General features: G+C 43.8%; 1 protein-coding gene across 1 annotated transcript; it reads left to right on the top strand.

Moving 5' to 3' along the window:
- The first annotated feature begins 913 nt into the window (after nucleotides 1–913).
- On the top strand, nucleotides 914–13,034 carry tm9sf2 (transmembrane 9 superfamily member 2). The gene is made up of 17 exons (XM_070915538.1): nucleotides 914–1,030; nucleotides 2,115–2,182; nucleotides 2,351–2,444; nucleotides 4,440–4,567; nucleotides 5,151–5,280; nucleotides 5,688–5,812; nucleotides 7,491–7,602; nucleotides 7,845–7,924; nucleotides 8,546–8,654; nucleotides 8,737–8,869; nucleotides 9,620–9,739; nucleotides 9,988–10,045; nucleotides 10,142–10,301; nucleotides 10,395–10,546; nucleotides 10,686–10,797; nucleotides 11,415–11,586; nucleotides 12,273–13,034. Exons 1-17 carry the CDS (start codon nucleotides 914–916, stop codon nucleotides 12,338–12,340), a joined length of 1,938 nt encoding a protein of 645 aa, XP_070771639.1. The 3' UTR covers nucleotides 12,341–13,034.
- Nucleotides 13,035–13,110: the final 76 nt, after the last annotated feature.

The following is a 13,110-nucleotide window of genomic DNA, read 5'->3' as shown; positions in this document are numbered from 1 at the left end:
CAGACCATGTACACCCTTTCATGGAAACGATATTCCCTGATGGCTGTGGCCTCTTTCAGCAGGATAATGCGCCCTGCCACAAAGCAAAAAAGGTTCAGGAACAACGAGTTTGAGGTGTTGACTTGGCCTCCAAATTCCCCAGATCTCAATCCAATCGAGCATCTGTGGGATGTGCTGGACAAACAAGTCCGATCCATGGAGGCCCCACCTCGCAATTTACAGGACTTAAAAGGATCTGCTAATAACATCTTGGTGCCAGATACCACAGCACACCATCAGGGGTCTAGTGGAGGGTCAGGGCTGTTTTGGCAGCAAAAGGGAGACCAACACAATATTAGGCAGGTGGTCATAATGATATGCCTGATTGGTGTACTTATTCAATAAATATGACTCCGGAGGGCTAAAATAGGCCGATTCTCTCCTCAATTATAACGTTAGAGTGGCATCGTTTAAACCCATAAAAAAAAAAAAAGAGTTATGACAGACAAACCTAGACCATGTGAAAAGTAGATTTATTGTTTTGGGAAAAAAATCAATTAATTGGTACAATTTGTGTTTTTCTATTTGTTAAGTATTTGTGAAATTAAACATGGATCAAGTTCGAACATGGTCTGCAAACTACAGGTAGCCTCCAGAAAGACCTGACGGGGTGTGAACATTGCAGTGACTTCCTGTGCATCCTTTGAAGGCTGCTTGGAAAACCGTCCGGCTCGAGAGCTCGCCAGCTCGCGGCCACGATCCCACAATGCTCGGCTTCACGAAGCAGGACTTCCGGCGTGTGACGTGTCTGCCCGCTGCAGAACCGGATGCTGGTGGCTGTCCGGTGTGGATGTCAGATGAAGTGCAAGCCGCCGAGAGGGGCGAGATAACCGTCGTGAGTCTTTTCGAGAAAGGGGTTTTCCCCGGTGTGAAAATGTTCCTGTGGCTTCTCGGAGCCGCGCTGCTGGACCGGGCGGCCGGCTTCTACCTCCCGGGTCTGGCGCCCGTCAGCTTCTGTGAGGCTGGAAAAGACAAAGTTCCGGACTGCAAGGTAAACACAACATGTCACACATCACCTGTGTAGCTACCCGAACAACCAGCATAGAGCGCAGCACCCAGTAAATAAACACTCGTTTATAAATAACCCCAATGTGGGTCAGCTAACGTTAGCCAAAACAAACAAGCAGCAAAGCTAACGGACACTATGATAGCTGGATAGCAAGCTAGCTGTATATTGCCAGATTGTATTGGTGACTCCTGATTGGTTAGTTAGAATGTCAAATGTCAGGGCAGGGCTGATCCTGATCAGTGATTGAATGATGCTGTTTTAATATTATACTTACTGACAGCTCCCACATACAAGAAACCATAGGAGCCATTGCCTTGTCTCATGTCTATTGTCACCATTTTTATAAAATGTCCACAAAAAAAAAAAGTGAAAAATGCTCATCACAATTTCCCAGAGACCAAACCCACAGACTCTTCATTTACCGTCATAAACGACAAAGAAAAGCAGCAAATCCTCACATTCAAGAAGCTGGAACCAGCGAACGTTTGACATTTCTGCTTGAAAAAACGACTGAAATGCTCTAAATAGCTCTAAATATGAAACCTTGTTATGTGATGTCACGTCCTCTGAAACTGAGTGGTTTATCAGTTACGTCAGTCACAGATTTGGACAGCCTTGCCTGCACAAAGCCCAAATGTTGTGACTGCTCCAAACCTGGTTCGAAACACACTGGTTTACACTGTACATCTAAAAAGAAAAACCTAACCCATGATGTCTTTTTCCTCTGTGCCCCGCGGCCCGAGTGGCGCAGGAGGGGTTTGAATTTCCGTGAGAACCAGTGGCGTGTATCAGTGTTTTTTCTTAGGAAATTGATTTTCTGACCAAGTTCAGCAGAAAGTGTCGGTTCACCAAGATTACCCCCCCAAAAAAACCTATGCAGAACATTTCTGAAAATGACACACTGCTGTTGAGTTTTTAAAATCATCATCATCATCATCATCACCACAACAACGACGACGTCCTTGCGGCAAGGTGGAAAAAACATCTTAACAACATGAAAATGAAAGCCTGATTGGAGCATTTCTTCTGTCTTCTTAATTTGTCTGTCTGCTTTGTTTTCTTTGAGTCGACCATTGAGCTGTTTGTGAACAGGCTGGATTCGGTGGAGTCCGTTCTGCCTTACGAATACACTGCGTAAGTAGCACTGTGCCAACGTGTCTGTGTTGTTTCTTCGTGGGATTTTTTTCATTGAATCCCATATTTGTCGGGGAGTTTTTCAGTGTAACTGTACTCTTATCTGGAACACACACAACAACACGATATCGCCCTAACTGCTGGACACACGCTTTTCTTTTTGTGCAGGTTTGACTTCTGCTCGGAGAAAACAATGAAACGTCCATCAGAGAATCTGGGCCAAGTTCTTTTTGGCGAAAGGATCGAACCCTCACCATACAAGGTAACACACGTCTACAGAAACACACACACACACGTCTTTATGCTCGCTGCATCACAGTGTGTCACACATTAGAATTCCGTTTTCTGCTGGGGTTTTTTCTACATGCACATGATAACAATAGTAGCTTCATTACCGAGCATAGCGCATTCGTAAATGACGAACCCGCGGAAGAGACAGAACAAAGCCCCTGTGTGTGTGTGTGTCATACGCTGTGAAAACTATGTATATAGTTTGATGAAATTGTTTGCAAGCTAAATGTGGGAGTGTACTTAACTGTCATTATGCTTGGACCGTAATCATATACACGTATTATTATTATTCTTTTTTTTTTTCACAATATTTTAATGTCATTTTTCATTAGAACAACAACCAACAACATGTACATCATACACACACACACACACACACACACACACACACCTACACCCTCAACTTACACCAATATTGGATAATGTACAAGTAAAACAAATAAATAAAAGATGAGAATTTTTACAGTTTCCTTTTAGAGAAAGTCATATACACGTATTATTATTATTATTAGAGTATTATAATCATTATGATTTGGTTATTGGTCAGCACCTAGACATGGTCATTATGATAAACACTGCTGGAAACAAAAGGCTGTGAAAGTTGTTGATGATCCATCATTTTCTGAAAAATGTAGGTTAGCTTTTGGAAGCTCTCACCTGTCTGAACGGTTGGCGTTGATGTAGCCCTCACCCGTTCTTATAAGCCACAGCTACAGTGCAATAATGCAGTTCTGAAATGAAGGTAATAAACATTACGAATAGCAATCAAATTTATCAATCGAGCTTATTTGTCACATGTAATCATGCATATGTATGTGTGTGTATGTGTGTGTGTGTGTGTATATATATATATATGGTTCCTAGACGTTATAACCGATACCCCCACCCAATGCGGATATCACACTGAGTGGCTTTTCGAATGGGCTCCCAAAATCCACACGCAAGACCGCCTCAGTCTGCTAGAGTATCTCTTCTTTCAGGCCTATCTAGTTGACTATGTGACTATGACTAGGTGTTTGGAGACTGGTGGTACTCCAGCAAGATCTTGAAGGAACAAATCAATACCGGAGGAGGTCCTCTCTGACTGTCTGAGGACACTCGCCTGATTTTATAACGGGCTGCCTCAAATCCCTAATCCTTAATTTATGATTTAGAGATTCATTTTGGAAATCCCACCCTGTGCCCCAAGCACTCAGAGAGCTTTAACCTTAGCTCCAAACATAACACAACGGCAGCAAGACACCGGACAACTGAGCTGAACCCATTCAACACGTCCTTCCATGTTGCACATTGCAATATAAACAAAAGCAGCCTTCATCACCATTCACCAACTGAAGCCAAATTATTATCTACTGTCGGCACAGCTCAAGGAGAGTGGTCTTCTTACCTGAGGGGGGCTGCTTAGATGATCTCAGAGAGGAGCAACACAGGACTTTGGTTGGAATGTACAGAATACAATGAATACAATACAAATTCCCCAAGTCTACTCCTACTTCCTGTCTTTGTGCTAAGCTAGGCTAAAGGTGTGTGTCTGTGCTGAACAGAAAGGGCTGATGTTGATTTGAAGTCGTACAAGAGTTTGACAATGAATTGAAACAGTGACTTAACTTAGTTGTGCACACACGGATGAATCTGTAATTCTGTGCATATTCATAGGTATATGTGTATAAGATATGTACATATTCAACAATGCTCATTATTTTCATTTCAGAACCACATTATTGCACTGCTCGCAAATTACTAGTGTGTGTGGGTTTCAAGCCTGTAATCAGCTATAGTTTTTAATAACTGGATACTGTGGATTAACATGTTGAATCGCTCAGAAGAGGAGGAACCTATTGAGCGCGTCAGGCTCCAGATAGCAATGATATTAAACGAACAAAACCCAGTTGTTACAGTACACACACACACACACACACACACACACACACACACACACGTGCTAACTGTGCATCCCGTGTGTCAGTTTGAGTTTAAGAAACCGGCGGTGTGTCAGAAGGTGTGCACCCGAACCTACGACACCAACAACCCACCGGACAAAACCAAACTGGACTTCCTCAAGAAAGGCATGTTGCTCAACTACCAGCATCACTGGTACGTATTTCTGTTTCTGGGATTCACCAGTGTTTTCTTATTTTTGCTCTTGTCTTAAGAGAAAACGTACAAAGATAAGATAAAAAAACGTCCGCAAATTGTTTGTCCAACGCAAGGAAACAAGGCAACAAAGTTTTACATTTGAGGATTACGTTGTGTTGCATATGTATGTGAGTAATTATCATGATTGGATTATTCAATTCCTGGGCTAAGACTATAAAAGCGCCTGGCTTGGGCAATGCGTTTTTTAATTTTCCCTTCCATTTTCATGTCACACCATTTTCTTTTAATTTCAGTTACTGCGCGTCCCTCTGCTGACACGGCATTCACAGCATCACAAATGTTTTGATGCTCTTGTAACGCAGTAATGACGCTCTGGAAAGATCCCGTTTACTTTGTTTTTAACCGTTTATTTAACAGTACCTCGATTTCGCTACTGTTCTCGGGCCTGAGGATTTGCACGCGGCACAACACCTGCCCTTATGTAATGTTCCTGATCAATCCCGATTTTCTTTTTAAATGTCATTGATTTTGTTGAATTGACCATCACGTGCTTCTGTTTTGTGTGTGTGTGTGTGTGTAGGATTGTGGATAACATGCCGGTCACCTGGTGCTATGATGTTGAAGATGGACAGAAGTTCTGTAATCCCGGTTTCCCTATCGGCTGTTACGTCACAGAAGCAGGCCGACCCAAAGACGCCTGCGTGGTCAATGTGAGTGGGTCCCAATGAGCTTTTAACTGTAAAAAGACAAAAGAATACTAATATCAGATCTTAATTACTTCAAACTGTAATCAAACATATTGACAAAAGCCCAGTTCATGGGATTCAATACTCTGTGGGGAAATGATCAGACAGTGAGCTCTGATACACCAACATCAGTGAGATGGCTCCACTGTCGGACGACTACCATAACATCAGGGTTTTGAGCTGCACCCAAGGATTTCTTTAAAGCCACGATGCGTAGGATTTTTTATTTGAGTAAAACTAAACTTCAAACTGTTGTCAAGTTTTTTTTTTTTTTTTTTAAACAAGCCAATCCTGATGTCTGTGGCTGAGATTATTTGGGGGGTAGAAACAAGCATGCTGCCTGTCTGCAACTGAACTTTTGTGTCTTCCAGTCTAACTTTAATGAGAAGGATGCTTTTTACATCTTTAACCACGTGGACATCACCATCCATTACCACATCGTCGAGCACGAACAACTTGGAGCACGACTGGTTGCTGCCAAGATTGAACCCAAAAGGTAATGAATGGACAGTTTCAGCCAAGTCAAAGTGTAGGCGCACATTCTTTAGCTTAGTATGTTGTTTGGAGTATTTTTACGTTTGGGTCAGCTGTAGAACGTTTTGTGGTGCTGTGTCCTGGTATGAAAACCTTTCCTTTTCACCGACTAGTAGACTACTAGCATAGTTAGGTGTTACTATTAGTAATACTAGTAGGGGTGTAACAGTACACAAAATTCACGGTTCGGTTTTGGGGTCATGGTTCGGTACGTTTTCGATACAGCAGGGAAAATAAAACAATGAAGAAAATAACATTTTTCATTTATTTTGAAAATTGTAAACATTCAACGATGGCTCATGGGCCATAATTCTCACTGCAACAGTTAATGCACTGAAATACTGACAGAGAGAGAGAGAGAGAGCTATTTTTGGAGACTCAAGGAACCACAAGCAACCCTGCATTGCAGGAATTGCAATAATCCCGCCTAGACGTGAGAAATGCATGGACTACTTTTTCTGCATCTCTTTGAGACAGGATCTTCCTGATTTTTGCAATGTTACGGAGGTGAAAGAACAATAACTTTTGTCTTGTCCCGAGTTCAACATCAGATGATTGCAGGTCATCCAGGTCTTTATGTCCTTAAGGCATACTTGGAGCTTGGCTAACTGATGAGGTTCTTCTGGCTTGATCGATAGATATAGCTGGGTATCGTCCGCATGGCAATGAAAATGTATGGAGTGTTTTCTAATGATATCTCCTAAAGGAAGCATATATAAGGTGAATAGTATTGGTCCAAGCACAGAACCTTGTGGGACTCCGTGACTAACTTGTGCATGGAGGATTCATCGTTAACGTGTACAAACTGAGATCTCTGTAGTAGGATATGATGGTCAGTGGTGTCGAATGCAGCACTAAGGTCTAACAAAACAAGTACAGAGACAAGTCCTTTGTCTGATGCAGTTAGAAGGTCATCTGTAACTTTCACCAGTTGCTGTCTCTGTGCTATGATGAGCTCTGAAACCTGACTGAAAGTCCTCAAGCAACTCATTGTCATGTAGAAAGTCACACAGCTGGTTGGCGATTCTTGCTTTCTCAAGAATCTTGGAGAGAAAGGGGAGGTTAGATATAGGTCTATAGTTGGCTAAAACCTCTGGATCAAGAGTGGTCTTTTTAAGGTTTAATTACAGCTACTTTAAAGGACTGTGGTACGTAGCCTGTTAATAAAGACAGATTGATCATGTCTAGTAAAGAAGTGCTGACTAAGGGTAAAACTTCTTCAAGCAGCCTACTTGGGATGGGGTCTAAGAGACAAGTTAGTTATTTGGTGAAGGTCAGTTTTTACAGCTGTTTCTAAGGCTCCTGTTTTTGAAGGTAACATCTGCAGGTTGTGCTGGTTTACACAGGGCAGGAACAACAACGACTGACTAACATGCACACTGAAGACACGTTGTAGCGGGGCTCAAGCACTTTGACCAGAAACTTAGTAGTAGTAGTCTGCATAAATAAACTATTTTGACAGAAGGTACTAAACTCCAGACCGCGGACATTTGTGTTGCAAATTTGGTCAAAGCTGGTACACCCCTTAATTAATGTTCTTGTAGATTCTGCCTGCATTGTGGTCAGATCTCAGTATGTGAACTGGTGGACTTTCCTTTTGATCTGAAATCTATTTCCTCTCTCTCTCTTTCTCTGGCCAGTTATGAAAACCCTAACGAGAACAGCCCCGATTGTTCTGGAGGGCCAAAGTTCCTGAAGAACAAACACACAGGAGTGTTCAGCGTCCCATACACTTACTCTGTCAACTTTGTGGTTAGTACAGTAGTATCAACTTTGTGTGTTTCATGATGGCCCTGTTTTTTAAACTTCTGGTCATTCCGTGGCCGGGCTTGCCTGGTACGCCCTTGGTGCGCTTGTACACGAGGTGGGACCAGAAAGAATGCATGATCATACCTTATAGTCAGGTCGAGTCGAGTCAGTTTTATTTATATAGCCCAATTTAAGAGTTGAAGCTGTGTAAACAGAGAACTGTGTGTGTGTGTGTGTGTTTGTAGGAAGACAAAAATATTCGCTGGGCGTCAAGATGGGACTACATCCTGGAGTCAATGCCTCACACCAACATTCAGTGGTTCAGGTAAGACTCAAACACACACACACACACACACACGCACACGCACGCACACACGCACGCACGCACGCGCGTCAGTATGACATTGATGTTGTGGCAGGATTTGCAGCTCAGATATCATCATTTCTGAAAGAAAGTATGTTTTTGAAGGTTGAGCCCACGTTTGGAAGTCCATTAAGGACAAGAAGCTGTTGACACAAGTCGCAGCGGCAGATTTGTAACTTCCGGCCCGATTTCTGAGAGAAAACGAGCATCTGGTGTCTCTAGATTTAAGGGGAGCAACGAGGGGCGTCCTTGCTACGTCTTCTGAAGCTGTATGCTCTCAGCTTGTATGTCTTGCATATGTTCTGGGTGCAATAACACATTGGGAAATGCAACCTCATGTTAACGTAGCGAACGGGCAAAAGGAAATGACACCCACCCCTCCCACAGGGGAAGCTGTAAGAAAAGGGGGAGATTTTAAGACTCCAGTCATCACCATCTTGGTTTAAAAATGCCTCTGAAACATGAATTCTGTCCGTCCCAGTGTCACCAGCGATCTCATTTCAAACCTTTGCTCAACCCTGGCGTCTTATCAGCTGACCCTCCAGGCACAGGGACAATCCACTTTTTTTTTTCCCTCCCCAGCATAATGAACTCGTTGGTGATTGTGTTGTTCCTGTCCGGGATGGTAGCCATGATCATGCTGCGGACTCTCCACAAAGACATCGCCAGATACAACCAGATGGACTCCGTGGTAAGTTCCTGTCTCTGTGGCCGACGGAGCCGCCGTGAGAGAATTGATAACTACAAGGCGCTCACCGTATCTTGTCCTCCAGGAGGATGCCCAGGAGGAGTTTGGGTGGAAGCTGGTCCACGGAGACGTCTTCCGACCCCCCAGGAAGGGAATGCTGCTCTCGGTTTTCCTCGGCTCTGGAACCCAGATCTTCATAATGACCTTTGTCACTCTTTGTATGTCTTCGTTCCCCCTCGTGATTGTTCGCCTTGTGGTATGCCCGATGACGGCCACTCTAACTGATGCTTCCCCGACTCTTTGTCTTGCCTGATTTACGTTTAAAAAAAAAAAAAGTATAAAATACAAGACGTGCAACATCTCGTGGCACCACGTCACAAATCAAATCAATTATTCGTCCAACTGAGTATTGATAATGCGCTTAGTAGTTTTACACATTTTGTACTTTAAACTTTGCCCCACTCATGGATTCTCCCAAACAAGATTTTGAACGTCAGGAACTTTCACCTAACTTTTTTTCTAATAAGAAAAATCCACAGATTATTTTCAGAATCAGAATCAGAAATCAGAAATACTTTATTGATCCCCGTGGGGAAATTGTACAGTACCGGTGCTCCCATTCAAGAGTAGAAAGTAGCATAAATTTAGAGCTAAAGTATGTACAAAATATAAAAATAAGAAAAAATAAAGATAAAAATATACACATTTACAATATTCGTGAGAATAAAAGTAAAAAATATATACAATAACAATGTATATACATGTGTGTGTATATATATATATACACACACATGTATGTATTGTATTGCTCTGTTTGCCGTCTGTCTACTTCTTGTTTGGCGTAGAAACCTTGTCTCAGTGTCAAAATGTCTGGGAGTTGTATGCTATTAGCAGCAGCAGTTTGCATTTGTGAATTTGCCTGGCGATGCTTGTACTTGTACTAAAGTAATCCCCCCCCCCCTCTCCAGTCTTTGCCTGTCTTGGGTTCCTCTCTCCGGCCAACCGCGGGGCTCTGATGACTTGTGCTGTTGTTCTCTGGGTTCTTCTGGGAACTCCTGCAGGATACGTGGCCGCTCGCCTCTACAAATGTAAGTGGGAAAGAGCACAGGGACGTCTTTTTTAATTGGGGGGGGGGGGGGGGGGGGATAAAAATGATTATCCCAGGCAGGGCTGAAGCTGCCGATTACTTTCATAACCCAGCATTCTGTTCATTGAATTGAGTAATCCGATAAGAACGCTTGCTGGAGGAAATCAAGGGTGTCGTTTGAGAACAGCTATAATAACATCACAGGTTTCTAAAAAGACTTTGTCTCCTTTGTGTTTGGTTAATTGTCAGCTTTTGGAGGGGAAAAGTGGAAGACCAACGTTCTGCTGACGGCCTTCCTCTGCCCGGGGTAAGACCGTTACAGTTGGCTAAAAACAGCAATCCGAGTAACGGCCACAACACCGGGAGTAGACTCACTCACGAACCCCTCCCTGTCTCTGCACAGGGTGGTCTTTGCAGATTTCTTCGTGATGAACTTGATCCTGTGGGGTGAAGGCTCTTCCGCCGCCATGCCGTTTGGGACCCTGGTAGCCATATTGGCTCTTTGGTTCTGCATCTCGGTGCCACTTACCTTCATCGGGGCGTATTTTGGCTTCAAGAAGGTGGTAAGTGAATATAAGCGCGCTGTAAATCCGTGCACCAGGCTGCACCTGTCTGTCTGATTCTCCCTCCGTCTCCGCTGTGACCCCGCTTTTAAGGGCATCGAGCACCCGGTGCGGACGAATCAGATTCCGCGTCAGATCCCGGAGCAGTCCTTCTACACGAGGCCTTTCCCTGGTATCATCATGGGAGGGATTCTGCCTTTCGGATGCATATTTATTCAGCTCTTCTTCATACTAAACTCCATCTGGTGAGAATGAATAAAAAGGTTTGGCTGCGATTGTTCGTTGAGAGTCAGAATGCGCGATGTGTGTTGTATTTACCAACCGTAACATGCATTTCCATCCAGGGACTCTCGACATCTCTCTCGTCTCTCTCCTGTCCTCCAGGTCCCACCAGATGTACTACATGTTTGGCTTCCTTTTCCTCGTCTTCATCATCCTGCTCATCACCTGCTCTGAGGCCACCATCCTGCTCTGCTATTTCCACTTGTGTGCCGAGGTGAGCGGCGCACAGATCAGACGACAAATACTCACTAAGATGAGCACTAATAATCTACTAATAAAGTGTTCATTTATCTGGTCTGTCGTTAGCTGTCGCCATTGAAACTTTTTTGTTTTAAGTTTTGTCCTGTTTTCTTCTGTGCATTCTCAAAGTCATTAGTAGCTTATTTTTTTAATAATAAATGTAAGTTTGCATGCCAGAGTCAACATCACTGTGTGGTTAAAATGGAAAGTGTCAGAAAACATGTTGAATCTAGATTAAAAAAAAAATACAAATCAAATAGTCAGAGTGATCAGAAAATAAAAAGGTCCTCTGGAAAATAAAGAGTGGATATTCAAACCAGAGGTCCAGAGTATGCCCCCCCCCCATTGTGTGTGTGTGTGTGTGTGCCTGACACATTTTGAGTGCGATTGAAAGACTGATGCCAAGAAAACTGGAGGCAAGATCGGCAGAAACATCAGAAATTCATGTCTCTGGAAACCAGCCTTTGTCTGACGGGGTGGGGGGGGGGGGCACACGCTCTTTTAACCCCTTCAGTCAGGGCCTAAATTGACAAAGCGAGTGTGTTTCTTTCTTTACATCTCAACCCTGGCTGTGTTTCCCCCTCTTTCCAGGACTACCACTGGCAGTGGCGCTCCTTCCTGACCAGCGGCTTCACTGCGGTCTATTTCCTGGTCTACGCCGTTCATTACTTCTTCTCTAAGCTGCAAATCGCTGGACTGGCCAGCACCATCCTGTACTTTGGATACACCATGATCATGGTTCTCATCTTTTTCTTATTCACCGGTAGGTGTAGAAAACAAGAAGGGAGGGATGAGGGTTGAGGTGTTGAGGTTTTTCCACTGAAAACCAAAAACAGGAGCTAAAAAGCTCCGTAAGGCTAAGGCGAACTGGAGAGTTGGTCATCTTTTCCTGTAGGGTTCGACAACCTCTGTAGTCTCATTTAGCTGCTTGTTAGCAACCGGCAAGCTTCAGAATTCACGAGTGGGGGGTGTCTACTGACGTATTTTATGTTGCAGAACAAAACGTGGAAATCTCTTAAGCTTGTCTCAGGCACCTCACAGCTTTATGGTGATACGATACGGAGGAGATTAAATATAAGGTGGGAGACATGATCTAAAAGTAAGACATTGTAATGAAAATTCCACAATGATTGAGATTTAGAAAGCGGAACCACGCATATATATACGCAGCTTTATAAATCTGACCAAAATGATGCAAATCATGCATATTTCTGTCTTTGCCTGTGTACAAAGAGTTTTAGTCGTGAGTTGTATGCATCTGGCCCCAGGTCTTAAATAAAGGGTTTAAAGCCTGGCCTTGGATCAGTCTTGAGAGTGAGAGATTACAGTGGATTGAGGGGTACAGCGCCCTCAACCTCAAGTATCCGTTCCGCTGATTTTGCGCTATGGGTAAAGAAGGCCTCTTGTTTCACGCCGCTCTAATGAAAGGTGCGTTTTCTTTGTCCTCAGGCACAATCGGCTTCTTCGCCTGTTTCTGGTTCGTTACCAAGATCTACAGCGTGGTCAAAGTGGACTGAAGGATCCGAACTCAGTACTTGACAGCCTTAACATTCACCTCCTCGTTTGCTTAAGCAGAGAGAGAGAGAGGGGCCTCCGACAGACGAGGGCATCGGGACACTGGGTTGTAATTTTGTACATACAGTATCAGTCTGCAATATCATCTGGACGAAAGGAATCGGCCTGCCTCCCTCCCACCCACCCACCCAAAGGTGGTCGACGCCACGCTACCCACGCACAGTGCAGCGAGCCGCAGTTGGGACTGTCCAGAGACCGCGGCATTTTAGGTTTGTTTCATAATCCGTGCACTCTTTGTTTGCAGATGTTGTTGAAAATTATAGTCCTATACAAATAAAAAACTGTGAGGGTGGTCTGCTCCTTAACGGCTACTTTCTTTGAGCCGGCTGTGTTACATTCATGCACAGGTGCGGAGCATGTTACTATTTTAAATGTGATTTTTTTTTTTTGTGCACAACACATCTCTGAAGCAGCTTGTGCTGTGATTGGAGCAGATCACCTGCTGGGGGGGGCGTGGCTGAGGGCGGTGACTGTATAGTTTTATGTGTGGTTTTATCCAGTCTTTGTCGGTTTTCAGCTCAGCCCCAAGCTTAAGACTCATGGGAGCTGTAATTCTTCAGTTTCAAGATGTTTTAATTTAACCCTTTTTCGGGAAGAAATGCCGTTATTTGAAAAATAAATGCAAGGATGCCAATATTTTGCAGCCACGACTGTCTCTATTAGTCATATTGTGGCGTTTCTGAATTAGCCAGACAGCAGCTCGGCGATACTG

The sequence above is a fragment of the Enoplosus armatus genome, chromosome 12 (genome assembly GCF_043641665.1).
Source record: "Enoplosus armatus isolate fEnoArm2 chromosome 12, fEnoArm2.hap1, whole genome shotgun sequence".
Classification (NCBI taxonomy): Eukaryota; Metazoa; Chordata; class Actinopteri; order Centrarchiformes; family Enoplosidae; genus Enoplosus; species Enoplosus armatus.
Note: the sequence above shows the minus strand (reverse complement) of the source record. Positions and strands in the feature narration are given on the sequence as shown.

Bases quoted from the DNA above. Each gene is read 5' to 3' on its own strand.
- tm9sf2 (XM_070915538.1), top strand. From the start codon at position 914: ATGTTCCTGTGGCTTCTCGGAGCCGCGCTGCTGGACCGGGCGGCCGGC. The intron at 7,603-7,844 runs GTTAGTACAGTA...GTGTGTTTGTAG, and splicing joins CTTACTCTGTCAACTTTGTG to GAAGACAAAAATATTCGCTG. The intron at 7,925-8,545 runs GTAAGACTCAAA...TTCCCTCCCCAG, and splicing joins ACCAACATTCAGTGGTTCAG to CATAATGAACTCGTTGGTGA.